A 19,904-nucleotide genomic window follows, 5' to 3' on the forward strand; every position below is an offset into this window, starting at 1 on the left:
GGGTATCGTATTATTTTTTGTTGTTGTTGTTTAGACCAGGCCACTTCGTATAGAAGGAGTTTTCGTAGGAACTTCGAAAAGGGCTCAATCGATTGAAAATAGAAAGGGCTGATGACTTTTTTAATATTAGAAAGTGATTGGAGGGCAACTAATCCCCTCCCATTTGCCCATTATGTTTTAAAACGAAATGTAACCTTAAGATTAAATCAAAATGCACTGTGTTAATGCTAATTTCAAATAAGGCATCTCAGCAGTATCCCAAAACGACTGAGGGTATTATGTTCAAACTTTCGGGGCTTCTTCTGTTCTTATAACTTAACCAAATCAAAATAGCGTAAGTGTATCCAAGCTATCAAAGAAAGTAAACACATTTTTTTGCAAATGGTATCATGTTTTCCATTTCAGGTCAACTAGAGCAGGTATGAAACTAAATTGAACACTACTATTAGTGTCCAGATTTTTAAAAGGGTGTATGTTGTTAAAAATTGCTGAAAATTTTTCTCCTGCATACAAATAGCAGGCCAAACTATAAATTCTTAAAAAAACGAAAAGACTTAAAGAATTACTTACTTTTTCCCTGAAAGGACTGTTTCAATATGAAAGGAACAGAATTGAATTAAAAAAACTTTCACAAAACTCGATTTTCAAAGAACAGTAAAGAACTCCATTAAACAAAAAATGAGCAAAAATAAAATCAAATAATCTACCAAGTGTGAAACTACCACAAATCAGCATCAATCAATAAATGAAACCCTAAACGAACAAAAATTACAATAAATAACCGAGTCAAACTCAAAACGAGCAGAAATTAACATAAGTTGGGCTCAAAACTCCTATGCCTTCCATGGCCAGAACATAATTTGCACTTTACTGAAAAAAATACAAATGAATGTGCATTGTCAGTTTAATATACATATACTGATATTTAGTAATTAAAATGTTAATATTATTTGATTTATTAAAGTTATAAAATTAAAACCATTTATATTCTTTTCAGTAAAGTGCAAATTGTGTTCTGGCCTTGGGAAGATATAGGAGTTTTGAGCCCAACTTATGTTAATTTCTGCTTGTTTTGAGTTTGACTCGGTTATTTATTGTAATTTTTGTTCGTTTTGGATTTCATGTATTTATCGATATTTATTTGTGGTAGTTTCACGCTTGGTAGATTATTTGATTTTATTTTTGCTCATTTTTTGTTTAATGGAGTTCTTTACTTTTCTTTGAAAAACTTATTTTGTGGAAAAAGTCTTTGTAATTAATTTGGTGTAAAAGACAAGGGGTTTGTACAAGAAGTTTTGAGTGATAGATGAAAAGAGGAAAGTAAAGGAAGTATGAATTAAGGAGGTATTCATCAAGGCAGGGATAAAATTGATGTTAAAATAAGGGATAAAATGATAAAATTGTTTATTATAATGGCGTGTTAAGAGATTCAAAGAAAGTATTCTGTCTGGACTTTTCCTAGTTAAAGATAGGAATGGGGCCTTAATTAATGACAAGAAAGTATTAAAGAAAGATGGGCAGAACATTGTGAGAATATGTAAAACCGTTATTAAGTTGTAGGAAAGGTATCAATTTTGTGGTTGACCACTTCTAAAGGGAACGTGCTAATAAAAGTAGTACCATTAGATTCCTTATCTTATGCTCTATCCAAATATCATGGTTGATTTTCTGCCAAAGCAATCTCTACCCCCCCTTGCTTTTGATGGTCCACTACATTGGCCTGATGATATATTTCTCCATTGATTCAATGTTGTGATGTGTTCTCTGTTAAACTGGGTTTCTGCATTCTAAACCTAATTATATCCAGTTTCACCTGTGATTAATTACAACATTAGACAAAAATATTATTTGAAAGGATTTAAAAAGTGAATGATAATGGAAGAAAGCAGCCTGCATATTATGAAGTAAGAATTTAATTCTCTTAGTATTTTCTTCTTGTTTTTTTTTATGTATATCTAGGGCCATATCTGGTACCACCATGGGACCATGTAGTGGTAGGAGGAATTGTCAGAAAAGTAACCATAATATCTGGAAACAGCTAATGGTACTAATTTTATTTTAACGGACCAATGAAGAACAGAGCTCTTTTACTTACTGAACTATAAGCTGTAAAAAAAAAAAAAAAAAAAAAAAAAAAAAAAAAAATCCTGAAGGTACTAGAAAAGATACAAAACACTTTTTTAACAACCTAAGGATCCCATATGAAAACTAGAAACATCTCTAGATTTAGACAAAGGATAAAAAAAAAGAAAAAAAAGTCTCAAGATGAAGGAAACAAACAGGACTATGGCTAGTAGAAGGAAAAGACAAACTAAAACGATGCGGATATTTTGCCTGTATAAATTAGGGCGTTTTCAATGCTTAAAAAAAAGATAAAATCTAAAATAGTCTAACACATAAACCTAAATAAAATATAAAACCAAGGAAAAAAAATGCAATTGATGCTACTGTTATGGAGTACCGCAGAAGCTAAACAGAGTTACTTCAATGAGAACAATGAAACAACTGTTTGTTTAAAAGTTTTTGGGAAGGTGGAATTTTGGACCAACATTGGCTGTGGCTGCATGCTGGTATGAGTATGTAGTAGATATCAGATGCATTTGTACCGGAATGGTTGGTGAGTTTTTTTTCACTTTCTAATTTATGTTTTTTTTTTTAAAGATATGTCCCAAGAAGAGCAGCCTCAGGGAAAGTGGAGGCAAAGGCGTGCCTCATCTTCAAGTCCACCAAAATCAAGATGGGATTCCCCACCATTGCAGAATGTGTCAACAATGAGCTCGCCAACTAGAAATTCTGCAGGGTCCCCTGTTTCATGCCCTATTTGCTTAGGAACACCTGAGAATAAGTCCTTTAGTGACACCTGTTTCCATGAGTTTTGTTTTACATGTCTACTAGAATGGTCAAAGGTATTTATATAGTTATATCTAAGCAGGTAGGCTAATTTGTAAGCATTTGCTTAACAATGATATAATTTGATGAAAGTCTATTTTTCAAACCTTAACCTTGTTTATATATGTAAATATCTGCCCATCTTCATGTATGTGCATATAATGTAAATTATCCAGAAGGAGTGAAGACAAGGGATATCTAAACGTTTTTACTGGATTGTGGTACTGTCGAAAACATTCAGAGAGGGTAGATTCCCAGGATTCTGGGAGTTTAGTTAACTCAAAAGAATTAATTTAATAAAGAGCAAAATGTCAATGTTTTTTTTCTGGGCGCTTTCTGTAATTTATGTTGTTTTAGAAACTTGGGGAGGGCAGGAGTTTTTGATTGTGAATGGAAATTTGAGTGTCTTTTAAAGGGGTAAGGATAATTGAAAAAAAAACGGTTATACTACTGTGCCCTTTTTGACCCCTGGCATTCGCATCGTACTGGACCAGAATTTTGATATAGCCTTTTCATTCAGAATGGTCGAAGGTCCAAAAACATAATTTCAGGGGGGAGGGGCTCGGCCCATGCCATTTTTGGGGGAATGACCCCAAATTAGGCAAATGGACCATTTTAGTAGAAGTGCTGACTTGGTATGAACCAACCTGTCTAGACTACAATTTAGTCCTTCCCTATCGCCAACTTCTTAGCAGCAAATTGCATTATGTAGCACAAATTTAGCTCTGATTTGGTCCAAGAATTGCCTAATTTTAAGCTAGGAAATTTTAGCTATACAAGGCAAAAACGAGCTTAGTCTTGACTCGGTGCAGAAAATGGAAATTACTGACTTTATGCAATAATCAGAACTTAGATTGTTTTTACACCAATCCAAGAATTACCTCAGTTTTGCACTGAGCTTGAATTATACTCGTTTTTGTATCAAATCCAAATTTAGCGTATTTTGCGCCGAATCATGACTTAGCGTTTTTTTTTTAATCAGGTCAGGACTCGCTTTTGCAATTAGCCAGGTCTTTGCTTGTTTTTCATCCTAAATTCTCTCTGTACTTTAGCCCCTAAAAATTGAAGTTGGACTGAGGTCTAAAAAAGCTTAAGATGTCTGACGGTTTCATGGCCCCATAACCAAGATTTTTTCTTAAAATAGCTAACAAAAAAACTTACAGATCCAAAAAGGCGTATTTTATGGCGGATCCAGAGTAACCAAACCTCTTTAGTCCTTGGCTTTATAGATTATGAGCATGCGTTTGACTCAGCCGGTAGAAGAGCTTTAGCCAAGGTCATATTCTTGTATGGTATAACAGATCAATACATTAAAGTGATCAGTGGTATATAAGAGAATAATGGGAGAGCATGGAATCAAATCGGAAAATAAAACTGTCCCAGACTTTGACTGTACTGATGGTTTGAGCATCCTAGATGAAAATGTTAGCAAAGGGAATGATTTTTTGGAGGTTTTGAGAGCTCGGGGCTGAATAATATGCCTAAAAATTAATGCTAAGAAGACTAAGTTGCTTATTGATGTTGATTAACAATTAGATTGATCAAGTCGATAGCTTCACTTGCGTTGGTAGTATTATTAGTGAAGACGGTGGATTCAGTGAAGATGTTTAAAGTAGCATAGCCAACGTCCAGGTTTTTCTTTCACTGTTGGAAAAGGTTTGGAAGAATAGGAAGTTAAGTTTGCGAATCAAGATTAGAATATTAGAAGCTGCAGTGATGACAGTGGTCAAGTGTGGTTCTGATATGTAGGTGCTCCCAAAAAACGGAGTAGGTTTGATTATATATTTTCCAGAGGAAACGTCTGCGGATTTTAGGCGACCGTATCTCAAACAGTAGGCTGTACGAAAAATGTGGTTCTATCCCGCTTTTTAGAGCTATACTGAGAGAAATGTTGAGATGGTTTGGACACATTTTGCAGAAGAAAGATGGCAGATTGCCAAAGATCGTTCTTTTCGGCCAACCATCTAGGGCCAAACGAAAAACAGCTCGTCCCAGAATTGGACAGGAGAAGGTTACGAGGAAGGATTTTAGGGTAATTAAAAATAATTGGGAGGGTGTAAAGTGGGAGGCATTACATAGATTGGAATAGAAGAGGATCATGCGTAGCTGCGTTGGCCTCAAGCGGCTTATTTGCGGTGAGTTGTTAGCAGTAATAGTAGATTAAATTAGTCTCTTGGACCATGAAAGGAAAATCAACCTTTCACCTAAGAGAAATAACATTTTCTTTTTGACGCTGATCAATACTCTTTGAAAAGATGATAGAGGTGTATTGCATCAATTTTTGCACCAAAATTTATTGTTGTGGTATCTGATTTTGGATATTTTAAGGGATTGGTAAGTGTTGTTGCAGTAAACAGCAGAAAAAAAAACAACCGGATGCTGACTTCGCAAAAACTAACTAAAACTGACTCGTTGCAAAAACAATCTGGGGGTAGTAATGGCTCCGTAACTCCTATATTCCCTATCCATCATTCCCTTCTATCCTAACTTTTTGGAAAATAATTTAAGCATGTTGCACCCTTTTTTTACCCTGAGTTGGGCAGGAAATTTAAGTCTGTATGATTAAAGAACCTACAACCCCCTCTGCCGCTCCTTCTATTGTCAAATTTTTAGCAGAAAGATAGATTTCTTGGACTTTGTTTCAAGTGGAATCACGAAATAATTTTCAGGCTGTATGACTAGAGCATTAAGGTGGGCCCCTGGCCTCTCTAGAACCCTTCCATACCTCGCCACCTACCTTTTATTAAAAGAGGTAGGCATGCTCACCTTGTTTGAAGAACAAAGTGGTTCAATGACTCTTCCGATGCCACACATGTTGCATCTTGTTTTGAAGCGGAATCAGTTCTTAATCCATATTATTGGAAGCATAAATGGGCCTGGTCTTCAAATATCCACAAGTGTTACGCAACCATTATAAGTAATAATGTAACGCAATGACATGGTGTTGCACTTATTAATAAAGTTTTTATGTGGTATTCACTCGGGGATAGACATAGAACTCAAATTATTATTATTATCAATTGGAGTAGAAACAATTACTGGGTATTACGTTTTGAGGCAAAATAGTTTAAGCTCAGCTTGCATAAGCTGTGCTTTTAGAAATAACAATATATAGAATGTGCATTGTTTTATGTTTTGGGTCCAAAGATTAGCTTGTATACATAATGCGTTTTAAAATTAGCAATATTGCTTGGGTTTCAGGAAATAGAGAAGACAAACTGTTTTAAGATCATGTCGGTCTTGAGGCAGTCTTTGAGGAATGCATAATCATTTTCTTAACTTTTTGAGGAAAAATTTTTCTTGAGATTTACAATTTTTAAAGCTTTGAGCGGTTTACAACTATGCCATTTAATTGTTGGCGAAGGAACAAAACCTAAATGTTAATCCCGCAACACTTCTCTAGGGGAAGTCGGCTCGAGGTTGTTGCAACACATGGTGTTGCCTGAGCAACGTAAATCTGATTTTCGTTCGTTTCAAGTTTGATTTGATTAATTATTTAACTATTATTGTGGGTGGACTCACAAAGCTGATTTGAGCTCAAACCACGAAGGTCCATAGCCTCCGATCCCTCCCTAAAAAAATAATATAGCACCAATAGCCACTCGGCTATTGGTGCCCACCTCCAGCGGGATATTTTAGATAAGGCTTGCCTATCTCGTTTTTTCTTTGTAGAAGAGTGTGTCTTGATTTGTAGTATCAAGGTATCCATCATTGTTTTACCCCATCCCGTGAACTCCACCCGTCAGTTTTGGACCGACTTAAGCAGGCAATATTCGTTCCTTGTAAAAAAGAGTCACTCACCACTTTCCAGTGATCAATGTCAAGCGGCACTTGATCCTCAAACTAGCTCTAGCAAAAGAGCTCTTCTCTCCCACATTGGATTGCTCCTAAAGGGATTGACCTTCAGACATGATTTTGGAAGCCGTTACTGGCTTTAGCCCGTCCAATATCGCCAGCATATTACGTAAAATACCCTGTCTCATGGTAAAACACTGGAAGGGTTGGCCAGATGCTGGACGGTGACTAAAATTGGTAGTAGTAGGCCCCTATTCATACATACTACCCTCAGGGGCACCTAGAGTCGGTTACCTCCACTGGCATTATTACTTGATCTAGTTTGTATAGGTTTTTCTTCTTTTTTTTTTTGTTCATAGTAATTCTGTTCATTTTAAGCGTTGTATGCACTACTAAACTGCTCATCAGTTCGCCAAGAAACTTCAAGAAATTGTCGAGCACACTCCTATGAAAGTTTTAGGTATAGGATTTTTTCCCAAAGGCGCTGTTAGTATTTTTCGCGCTGACTGAAATTAGAGACCCCTGAACAAAAATACTTGATAGTTGCTTTCGTTCACATTATTCACAGTTTCAGAATATTAATTATCCTGTAACGCCCGATGGGTAAGTTAATAATCCCTATCTAAATTTTCAAACACTTTCAAATTTAAAAATACGTTCGTTATTTGCAACGGGAAAATTTTCCAGGAGGGAATTTTCCGCGAGGGGGGGGGTTGAATTTTTCGAATTCTTTTTAATTTAAAAATATAATCTTTTTTTTCACGTGGGGAAATTTTGCGCAGGGGAGGATCTTTCCAGGTGAGAATTGTCCGCAGGCGAATTTTTCAAATACTTTTTAATTTCGAGATCGGAGCAAAGTGCGACGGGTAAGCGGGTTAGCTCATTAAACACAGTCCAAAATGTTTTTATTTTTATCATATTTTGATTGTTAATAAGCACAAAAACACTTTAGGCTTAGAGGTTCCAAGGGGAGAAGGTAGTCGCGCTTTTATTTGTGGTAATTTCTGATTGTATTATGTTTGACTTGAGTTATTTATTTTCATTTGTGTTCGTTTTAGGTTCATATATTCATTCTCATAATATGTGTTTGTCTTACTACTACTACTTCCACTACTAACAACTTACTACAGCACCAAGCTGTCTGAGGCCAACATAGCGGCTAGTCTAATCCTAGGTCGCAGACTTGTCGTCCTATTATTCCAAACTTTTTTCAACTGCTAAAAATTGCGGTTTTTGGTAATACAGTTTTCCTATCAACTGAATCCAATGTCTGTCCATAACCTATAAAACTGAGGACTAAATGGGTTTCAAGATTCAGACACTTCTCAGCTATTAGTCTAGGAGTAAAAATAAAAAAAAAAGAAAAAAAAAAGCTCAAGACTGGAAAAAGTTCAGGATAGCTTACTATCCTTGTCTATCTGAAGGTATTTGTAGGAAACCAACCAAAGAGTTTGCTAACTACTAGAAATGTTAGCAGCCATGGATTCGATGTCACTATGTACAGCGCATCCTGCTATCCTGCTTTGCTGCAATATCGGCATTTGAATGCGCTTCAAATTATTCAATAGATTTCTCTAAGACCGATTTACCAGAGATTCGCTAACAGTGTTAGCAAACGATTTTTTCGTTGCCTCGTGGAACGCAATTTTTAGTACAATTGTTGGCTGATATGGCGAAATATTTAAATTCTTTTAGGTTTACTGACGCCATTTACCTTTATTTGAAAAAAAAACTTTTTTTGTAGAAATTAAAAAAGAAGTTGGTCTAAAAGAAATCATACTGACTAGAGTTACAAACACGAAAAAAGAAAAACTATTGATTAGTCCTTTTATAAATAAATAATGATCGATGTCTTATTTTTTATTCTTCATTTTATATATATTTTTTGTTGTTCATTTTAGATTAAATCAGAATGCCCACTATGCAAGCAGCCATTCACCAGAATTATCCATAGTGTAAGATCAATGGATCAATATGAAGAATATCAGGTACCTGAAGAACAGCCGGAAACCGGGGAATCGATGGATGACTGGCTTTATTATGCTTTAAATCCATATGTTAGGTACATATAAGCTAATAGGAATAAGTTGCATGGCCTAATATTCAGTCTAACTTAAGTATTAAATTGAAAATGTAAGTTTTTTCAAATGATGATTGCAGCAATGCAACCTTGTAAAGAACGAACTTTAGCCCGAAGTAACCGAAAATTCAAAAAAGTTTTTTGAAAAAAGAAATACGTCGGCTGAAGGAAAATCACCATTTGTAGATCCAGGAATGGTAACTGTCTTTTCCGTTAATCTTAATGGTAAAAGTTCATTGCAATAACGGAATTATGGGAATTCTCAAAAATAGCCTGAAACCCACGATTGTGTCGGATTGAAATGGAAACTATTCCATTGGAATCACTATAGTTGAAACCCTCATTCAGGTGAAATACAGTCCCCCATCTTGGGCAACAAGGAAAATCACTTTTTCCCATGGTAAGCGGTGACTGTGTCTCTTCTTTTTCTTCCCTGCTAGTGGGCACTGAAACATTATAGAGGAACGTTTTTATAAGTATGAAAGTAAAGACAAGACAAGATCTTTTATTGACAAAAACACATGACAAATAAATTTCTAAACTGGTCAACGGAGAGCAGAGCTCGATGTGTCGGCCATAAACAAATATAAGAAAATGCCGAAATCACAAATACAGGATATAAAAAAAAACAAAAAAAAAAAACAAACATACAAGGTAGGAGATAACAGAGGAGGCCACCCCAGCACGAGAACACCACAACACAAATCATACTAATATCAATTATTCATCAATCCCAACATCCAGACAACGAACCATTTTTGAAATGTTTTTTCAAAGAAGATCTGCTCTTGAAACTTGGGAACATTTCTGCTAAATTAAGTTTATTTACAATATGAGGAATCTGGTATCTGATTGAGAATCTCGCTCTTTCTGATTTAATTGGAGGAAGGCGATACCCCTTGGAGCGTACGGGGTGGGCAGGAGAAATGGGAATCTCAATTATACCCAAATCCTGGAAATAATTTGTTGAAGATTGAATATCATAATACCACATTGCTGTATGCAGGTCTTTCATTTGTTTAAGATTAAGTATATTGAGAAAGACATAAAAAGTTTGAGTTTCCGAGAGATTTTGAAGCCTCATTGGGTGATGAACAAAAACAACCATGACTATAACTTCATTATTTTTAATTATATGAAGATGTTGCAGATGGATCGTAATTGTGTCGAGATAGATTACAGGGCAATAATTTAGATATGATTCAATTAGAGAATGGTATAAAGTTTTAAGGATGGAAAAAGGAAACACATATTTCTATCTATCAAGAAAACCTAAGTTATGGGCAAGTTTCAAACTCAAATAATCAGAATGTTTACGGAAGGATAAAAGCTCATCGAGAATAATCCCAAGGTAACGAAATGACTTTACTCTTTTCATCCTACTTTGATTTACAATTAACTCTTCTATGGTAATTTTATTTACTGTTCGCTGTGACCGCCCAAAAATAATGAATTCTGTTTTAGAAAAATTTGGAGCTAGGTAGTTACATGCAAACCATTAATTCAAAGATTTCATTGCTGTCACAATTTTATCAATAAATATAAATGGGGTTTTAGTTTTTACTGCTACCTCTGTATCACCTGCAAACCTTACTGCTAAGCTACTATCTTGAGGTCAAACACCTCGGAATTAACAATAGTAATGGTCCCGATACAAATCCCTTGGGTTCTCTAATATCATCAGTAATAATATGACTGGACAGCTGACCATTTATTTCTGCCTGAATTTTTCGACCACGCAGGTAAGATTTCATTAGATCTAGGCCTTTACCTCTAATACCTGTGTTATTAATTTTCTCCAGCAAAATTTCGTGGTTTAGCGTATCAAATGCCTTTTCTTATATCATAGAAAAGAGTAGAAACATGATTATCATCATTTAGTGAATCATTAATCTCTAAAATTAGCGCAGTAATAGCTTGTTCAGTAGAATGACCCGACCTGAATCCAAACGGATTTTTAGTAAATAAATTCCTTTTATCAAAGTACGAAACAATTTTTTTTTGAATAATTTTTTCTAGAACCTTAGATATTGGAGAAAGAATAGCTATTGGTCGATAGTTGCCTATATCTGTCTTATCACCTTTCTTATGAATTGGAATAACGCGTGCAGATTTCCAAACTTCTGGAAATATCCCTGATGATATAGATGCATTTAAAATGTGAAGCAACGGAACATGGATCACAGAAGCAATTTCTTTCAGAATATTTCTGGAGAACCCATCTAGGCCTAGGGAATTGCCACTTTTTAAATTCATAATTAGTTTCTGGAACTCACCGAAAGTAACAGGGGCCAGCAACATACTAGAATTTTCAGATGGTGGGAGATAATATTTATTTTAATAAAACGGAGATTCCGGGGAGTTCAGTTCAACAGTAGTATTAATATGAGAAATTTAATTGCAAAAATAATCTTCAACAATATCCTTCCCCTTCAATTCAACTCCATTTTCATTTATGTTCACTTCAGGGTGTGGTGTCTTAGTATTATTTCCAATTTTTTCCTTCATTAAATTCCGTGTAGTCCAAGGTGAATCCGACTTTTTAAGTGAATTTTTGTAATAAAATTGTTCCCTAGTTCGTAGAATTTCTAACCGCAAGTTTTTATTGTTGTTGAATCGTTGCACACTGTAAGCCGAGGGGTATTTTATTTTTATCTTATGCGGTCGATTTATTCTCTTTTCAGATTTCAAAAGTTATACACTTATACAAGGTTTTTTGGGCGATGTTTTTTTTCGACACGTATTTTTAAATGGAGAGTAAAGATCCAGTTTTTCATTTAAGATTTGATAAAGTATATCTAAGGAAGTATTTGGGTCATTCTCATTAGTAACTTAACTCCAATCTACATTGCTAAGATTAAATTTCAGTTCATTCATATTTACTTGTGAGAAATTTTTCCTCTTCATAGGATTTTCTTTATTGACTATCTTTTGCGCTATGAAATCAGACAATAAAATACAATGATCAGATGTATCTTCCATAACCACGAATGTAGCCTCACATGGATAAGGTGCAAAAATGTTATCAATCATAGGCAGCACGCTAGCGCTGCCTAAGTAAAGAAGGATGTGGGCACAATGTGTTTTTTTTTTTTGGTTTTTTTTTCTCCATACCCGGGCACTTGGTATCGAAGGAGTCGTCGTAGAAACTTCGAAAATGGCTCATTCGATTGAAAATTGGAGTGGCTAGTGCCCTTTTTAATAGTCGAAAGTGATTAGGGGGCAACTAGCCCCTCCACGCCCGTCATTCCCCCAAACACATCCAATCACAATTTTGAGATAGCCATTTTGTTCAGCGTAGTTGATTTCCTGATAGAAAATATCTTTTTGAGGAGGAAACTCCCCCACAACCTTCAGGGCAAGGGTTTTATGTAATGCCCTGAGGGCATATAAGATCAATGTTGACAAAGTACAGTTTATTATTATTTTTTTAAAGCAGGGCACTTCATATAGAAGTTGTCGTCGTAGAGACTTCAAAAGGGGTTCATTCGATTGGAAATCGAGAGTTCTAGTGCCTTTTTTAATAGTCAAAAGTGATTGAAGGGCAAATTGCCCCCCCCGCCCATCAGTCCCTCAAACACATCTAATCAAAATTTTGGGATAACCATGCTGTTCAGCGTAGTTGATCTCCAGATGGAAACTGTCTTTTTGTGGTGAAAGCTCCCCCACAACCCTAGGGGCAAGGGCTTTAAGTTATTGCACTGGGGGTATATAAAATTTTTATAGAAGGCGTTGTCGTAGAAACTTCAAAACAGGCTCATTCGATTGGAAATTCAAAGGGCTAGTGTCCTTTTTAATAGTCGAAGGTGATTGGACGTCAACTAGCCCCCCCCCCACGCCCATTATTCCCCCAGACACGCCCAATCAAAATATTGAGATATACATTCTGTCAGTGTACCTTATTTAAACATAAAAAATATCTTTTAGAGGAGGACTCTCCCCCACAACCCTCGGGGCAAGAGTTTCAAACTATGCCCTTGGGCTAGATAAGGTTCTTAATTGAAGGCGTTGTCGTAAAAACTTCAGAACGGACTCTTTTGCTTGGAAATTCCAATCTAGTGCCCTTTTTAATAGTCGAAAGTGATTGGAGGGCAACTAGATCCCCCCCCCCCCCACGTCCATCATTAACCCAAACACATCCAATCAAAATTGTGAGATAACCATTTTGTTCAGCGCAGTTGATTTCTAGATAGAAAATGTGTTTTTGAGGAGGACTCTCCCCCACAACACTCAGGGCAAGGGTTTTAAGTTAAGCCCTGGGGGCATATAAGGTTTTTATAGAAGGTGTTGTCGTAGAAACTTCAAAACAGGCTCATTCGATCGGAAATTCAAAGGGCCAGGGCCCTTTTTAATAGTCGAAAGTGATTGGAGGGCAACTAGCCCCCCCCCCACGCCCATCATTACCCCAAATATATCCAATCAGAATTTTGAGATAGCCATTTTGTTCAGCGTAGGCTAGTTGATTTCCAGATAGAAAACATGTTTTTTAGGAGGACACTCCCCCACAACCCTCAGGGCAAGGGTCTTAAGTTATGACCTGGGGGCATACAATGTTTTTATTAGGAGGCGTTGTCGTACAAACTTCAAAACAGGCTCATTCGATTGGAAATCCAAAGGGCTTGCTCCCTTCTTAATAGTCGAAACTGATTGGAGGAGAACTAGCCCCCCCCCCCCGCCCATCCTTCCCCCAAATAACTCCAATCAAAATTTCAAGATAGCCAATTTGTTCAGTGTAGTTGATTTCTAGATAGAAAATATGTTTTTGAGGAGGACACTCCCCAACAACCCTCAGGGCAGGGGTTTTAAGTATGTCCTGGGGTATATAAGGTTTTTATAGAAGGCGTTGTCATAGAAACTTCAAAAGGGGCTCATTTGATTGGAAATTCAAAGGGATAGTGCCCTTTTTAATAGTCGAAAGTGATTGGAGGGCAACTAGCCCCCCCACGTCCATCATTCACCCAAACACATCCTATTAAAATTCGGAGATAGCCATTTTGTTTATCGTAGGCTAGTTGATTTCCAGATAGAAAATATGTTTTTAGAAGGACACTCCCCCAAAATCCTCAGGGCAAGGATTTTAAGTTATGCCCTGGGGGCATATAAGGTTTTTATAGAAGGCGTTGTCGTAGAAACTTCAAAAAAGGCTAATTCGATTGGAAATTCAAAGGGCTAGTGCCCTTTTTAATAGTCGAATGTGATTGGAGGGCAACTAGCCCCCAATCAAAAAAAAAAATCTGAAAAAAATACAAATGAATGTGCATTGTCAGTTTAATACACATATACTGATATTTAGTAATCAAAATGTTAAAATTATTTGATTTACTAAAGTTATAAAAGTAAAAACATTTATATTTTTTCAGTAAAGTGCATATTTTGTTCTGGCCTTGGGAGGACATAGGGGTTTTGCTCCCAACTTGTGTTAATTTCTGCTCGTTTTGAGTTTGACTCGGTTATTTATTGTAATTTCTGTTCGTTTTGGGTTTCATTTATTTATCGATCCTGATTTGTGGTAGTTTCGAGCTTGGTAGATTATTTGATTTTGTTTGCTCATTTTTTGTTTAATGGAGCTCTTTACTTTTCTTTGAAAAACTTATGTTGTGGAAAAAGTTTTTTTTTAATTAATCAGAGAAAAAGAAGAATTTGTTATTCGTGTCGGAATAAAACATACTGGATTCATACCATGAGTAAGGTTACACTCTAAAAATTGAAGGACATGTCGGTCAATTCCTTGCTGGCTTGATGGGAGACATCCTGTCAAGTCAATATTGAAGTCTCCCAGGGTGAAAAATGATATTTGAAAATTTGATATTACACTTAACATATTCTAAAATTTATCAATGAAGTCTGCCATGCCAGGATGAGGGAGGGCGATAAATTACACCAATTAAAAATTTTTCATTATTGAGTAAAAAATATTCAACAATACAACTTTCAAAAATCATCTCAGAATTCAGATATAGAAATTCTTCTTTCATCCGTGCCTCAACATAATTTTTAACTAGTATTGCTAAACCACCTTGCTTTTTTCGATTTCTGCTTACATGAAAAAATTTGAAATCGCCAATATTAATTTTATTTGACGAACTTTCATCTAAAAATGTTTCGCAAACTCCAAGAATATCCGTACCCGATTCAAATAAAAAATTTTTAATTGCACCTTGCCCGCTTCTCCATCCACGACAGTTCCAAAAAGATATTCTCCTCATATTGGGGTTTTTATGAACTATTTCACGAGAAAACAAGTATTTATTAGGGGGATCTAAAAAAGAGTTTAAAACTTCCTTATTATCATGGGCTAGGGGCGTTTGGAATACATTACTAAAAAGGCCTGAATTTCTTTCAAATTCTTCCAGCCTAGATGCAGGGATCACATGAATTTGACTAAACATTATCGTGTATTGACCTCACGCAAAGGAGCACCCCCCCGTGCCACTTGGTCGATATAGCATAGGATTGGTGGGACTACTGGAGGAATCCAAGCCTGAAATCCCTTCTGTTTAAGTTCACTTTTCCTCTTCAGGAGGTATGAACGATTGTCTCGGACAGACTTGTTCATATCATTGGATAAATACACTTTAGAGAATATCGGACAATTATCCACGCAGGCTTTTTCCCTAAAAGCTTGATCGCGAAATAGTTGGTTTGCTTGCAAAATCGGAAACTTATCCTTAAAGTTGTGGAGTTGGATTTTAGTGAATTGTTCATTTAATTCAGTCACCCAGAATTCACATTGAATATGTAATTTCCGCAATAATTCACCAATTTTTTCCACGCCCTCTTCTTTCGACAAACACTTTAGGTTCTAGGCTATGGCGTTACTTCGTCGGTCAGCATTTTCTAAGATCAGTACCATGTTTTTTAAGGGTCCAAGGCTGGGGTTATCATAGGACTGGTTCGCTGATAGCCGGAGGTCCTTAACATCCTTCTGTATATTAGCGATTGCGTCATCGTGAACTTTTTTGGAACTTTCCAAATTTTGGGTCTTTGATGATAGATTACTTATCTCACCTCTGATTTCTAACATTTTACTTCTCAGTCCTAGTATTTCTGCTTGAATGTTTGTCACAGTTGATAATATTTGTTGCATATTTGTTGCGAGGCTTCGAATTGATTCATGTATCGTTGAACTATCAGTGGATTCATGAGTGGATTCTAGATCCATATGTCTTTTCTTAGTTTTACCCATTTAAATTGTTAGAACAAATTAGCAAAAAACCAGCCGAGAACACAATCACACTAATAGCAATCAGTTTAGAACGTCACAACAGGTGTATAATTCAATTATATTTAAGTTGTTATATCCATTATCAATTAGTTGATAATATCAATTAGTCCATTATCAGTTATGTCTATTTAAGTTGTGAGACCAAATTAGCACCATCCAAGGAGATAATCACATTAATAGCATCTAGTTTAATACGTCACAACAGGTGATTCACTTATATTTTAACGGGCTCGCATGAAAACGATGTTATTCGGCTGAGAGCATTGAATGAACTGAGACAAAGCAAAGATTAAATTCAGACGAATATGAATTTCCCTGTATATTAATAGGACTCTCGCCCCCTCCCCAATCTGTAGGCTAAAGTTTGACTAGTGCTTAACTGAAAGAAGTTCAACTTTTAAATGAGCTAAAATTTTCGAAAAATGGCGAGTTTGGCCTGCCCACCTCTCTCATACGCAGCTTAATGCTAGTTCATGTTGATCTTTACTTTCACTTGAAACATTTTATGTTTTCAATTTAATTTCTGTTCAATTGTGCTGGAATAGAATGTGTTTGTTTGCTAAAATAGCTTTAAGCTTCCATTAGCATGTCAATATTGACAAAAAAAAAATAAAATAGTGCAAGAAGCAACGAAAGCAGAAGCAATAAAAATCCAATCCAAAGTAGCAAGTACTACTTCAAGGTAAACACAATAAGATTATTTAAGGAAAACATCAAGCCGTAAAATCAATGGTTAAACTAAAGAATAATATATTGCATTAAGTAATTACACTATCTTTCTGTTGCCAAAGCTTATAGTTGTCAGACCTATCCAGGATATTAATTTCTTACAGTTCTTTGTAATCGTTTGTTACTACGATCTTTATAAAAATAATCCACTCGTTCTTTCAATGGTAAAAAAAAGATAAGGAATACAACATTGGACTTTTCAGTCTCTACTGGTAATGCTGATCTCCATTTTATGGCCCTTCAGCCAGGAAGTACAAGGGGGGGTTGGAATCCAACCATTCTGTGCTTTTCCATACCCTTCCTCTTTCCCTTCCCCAGATTTCTCCAGGTATCCATTTAGAGCCGGGTCGACTGCGGCTGAGCATGCAGAGCCACGCCACTGACCCACATTCCAAATCAAATAACGAGCGACACCAAGACTCGAACCCCTATCCTAACCGACGTCTTGAATAATCATGGCTTCCACAATTTTTCGTTGAGTTTTTAATCGATTCCTTGTTATTCTTAAAGATCGGTTGTACAGCCTTTGGCGGTTTTTTTCTTTCTTTTTTTTTCTATACATTTCAACCTTCCTTATCAAAATGGCTGCCGTGAAATTAGGACGTAACGTCGATTTGCTCCAAGATGGGCCTAAGAGGTGAAAATTGGCATGAAAATGGCATAGTTGTACTCTGATCGCTTTTGATTCTTAAAGATGCCATAGCTCACGATTTCTATTTGAATGAGACTGCTTGCAAAATTCTACGATCCTTGCTGTGATGCTGTCATTTCAGGAGAAAATAGAAGATGAAAAATAAGAAGCACACTAACATGCACTCGTGACTCGAAATTTCGTATTTTGAAAGTTTGGGGATTGAAAGTTTAGCTAGGTAGATCTTGGGCATTCAGAATTTGATAATGCATTTTTCATTAAAATCATACCAGTTTTGAGAATGTTTTCCCCTTGTTTCTGTAATTATACAAATTAACTTGTGGTGATAACTTTTTTTGGGTACGATTAAACTTTATATATTTTATGTATATGGAATCAACATTAAATAGAGATTTTTTTTATGAATTTATTGTTTTTAAACTTCAGTTTTTGAGAGTTTTGGTTGCTATTTCCACCGGTGATTCCTTCCGTACAGTTTGTTACCACGAACTGTTTAATTGGCACTGTTTCTGATTCTTAGGAAGATCTTTATTGGGTTTTCAGATTCCCAGAATGTAATTTTGGAGAGTAAAAAATCTTTATTTTAATCTTCACAACGAAAAACTACTATATATTGCAAAACTATGCAAAATTTCTTTTGAGCAAGGTAATACAATGTCCATTGATAGCCTCTCATAAAGTGCAATTTCAAAGACACTTTTCACCTCCATATGTTTCAAATATTCAGAAACAAAAAGAGGTTCTCAAAAGAAAGAAGTTGTGATATAGAAAAGAAGAAGACAAGCATACTTGCCCGCTTTGCAAAGACGAGAAGAATGATTTTGTGCATTGCTTGTGCCAGTTCAAGGGGGCTTACGAAAAGGGAACGTATATTCGGAAAAACTGAGTTCATACTTCCAGATGTCTTAATTAGTACGTTGCCACATTGTATCTATAGAATAGCAAGGCATCTGTAAATTATATGTATTTAAAGAAAATCCTAGTTTATTGAGTAAATGTAATGTTTCACTTAGGTGTTTTCAGTGTAATGTAATAGGAATTTGAAAGAGTAGGGGTCGCTGATGTACGTTACACTATTTGTGCTTTTTGTGTACATGGCCGTATTTTTGGCTTTAAAATGTACTTTGTCTTATAGTAAGAACGCATTTGGGATTAGAACGGTTACACATATTTTAAAAATTTTCAAAATTATAAAGGGATGAATTGCAGGGCTACCACAAAGTCCCTAAAATCGAATGAAGGTCCCTATTGGTCCCTTAAAGTGATAAAGGTCACTAATGTCCCTTTTCTTGCTTTGGTTTAAAGCTCCGTATCCTGAACGCTACCAATACCTGTGAGTATACAGTTTCCAGTATTTTGTTTTGATTGAGATTCTTGTAACCTGTTTTGGCTTGTCTAAAAAAGACAAAACTTGTTGTTACATAGGCTACAGCCTTACTGTCTGGATAGAGCAGGCAGACTAGTCACGAAAAGGAGTGAACCTCTTTCCCTCTGGAGTCAATAGGCTAGGAGGTGGCAAGGTTTGGTTGACTGTTGAAAAAACTCTTGTCTGGGTGTCACTTTGTTGCAGTTACAAGGAAAAAAAAGAGAATGGCTCAAAGCACGAAATTCGAAGGATGCGGTGTTAAACCAGGTTTCTTGCGTGATTTTTAGCTTACATAAATTTCTGGAACTATTAGACTGCTTCCTAGTACCCTTTCTTATTTGAATACATTTTTGGTAATAGCCTATATATTTTTCTACAAACTTCTTTTCTTTTTTAAAGTTTAGAGTTTGAAGTTTCAATTTGAATTAGGATGGGAAAGTGTAAATCCTGGGAGACTTGGCTGGAAGAGAAAGGTGCGAAAGGACATCAAAAGACAGAGTGGTGTTGAACCGTTCCGGGAGATCTGTTCTCTTTCTAATGTTCTATTTGCAATACATTGCTTGTCTGCCAAAAGGGCTCCTACGCTTCACTGCAGCACGCAAGAACTGCTGTCTAAAAGAAGAATGTTACCATAAAGCTAATTCTGAATCAGCTTCATCTCTTGGCAGCATCTTCCATTAAGAGTGGCGAACCGGCAAAACTGCCTATGTCCCGAGTTGCTTGCATAGTGCGGGATGAATCAACAGTTGCAGAAATTACAGGGGCTCTGAAGATAATTGAGTCTGACTATTCTGGGAAATCCGCAGACGGAGTTAGCAAATGTATATGGAAAAATGTTCCGAGATACAATGATCAAAAACTTTTCCTTTGGACAAAATAAGTTTGCTTATTTTTTAACCAAATCTCTTGGGCCCTATTTTCGAAAAATGATCCTTGATGAAGTCAGCAGAAAGCAGTTGTTAGAAGCGTTAACTTTTCTGCATCCCGATGAAGTTTCAGAGCCAGTTTCTGCTCAAAGTTTATTATGCGCTGCCATGAAGCTACCCATTACGACGCAAAAAGATATATTTGTTGAATATTTTAAGCTACTCTATTTATCCGGGCTTCCATCCGAACCAGGAAGGATCGACAATAAATGTAACGACGTGATACAGGGAGGAAAATATCC

At 36.1% G+C, this 19,904-nt stretch overlaps 1 protein-coding gene across 1 annotated transcript in view; it reads left to right on the forward strand.

Moving 5' to 3' along the window:
* Topors (Topoisomerase I-interacting protein) overlaps window positions 1-19,904 on the forward strand; it is a 57,118-nt gene that overhangs the window by 17,478 nt on the left and 19,736 nt on the right. Inside the window, exons 2-3 of the mRNA XM_089096351.1 lie at window positions 2,662-2,906; window positions 8,586-8,746. Coding sequence (XP_088952477.1) covers window positions 2,664-2,906; window positions 8,586-8,746 — 404 coding nt within the window. The 5' untranslated portion in view covers window positions 2,662-2,663. The remainder of the gene's footprint in view (window positions 1-2,661; window positions 2,907-8,585; window positions 8,747-19,904) is intronic.

Source organism: Artemia sp. Qi Xiang Cuo, chromosome 11 (assembly GCF_049724085.1).
Source record: "Artemia sp. Qi Xiang Cuo chromosome 11, ASM4972408v1, whole genome shotgun sequence".
NCBI lineage: Eukaryota > Metazoa > Arthropoda > Branchiopoda > Anostraca > Artemiidae > Artemia > Artemia sp. Qi Xiang Cuo.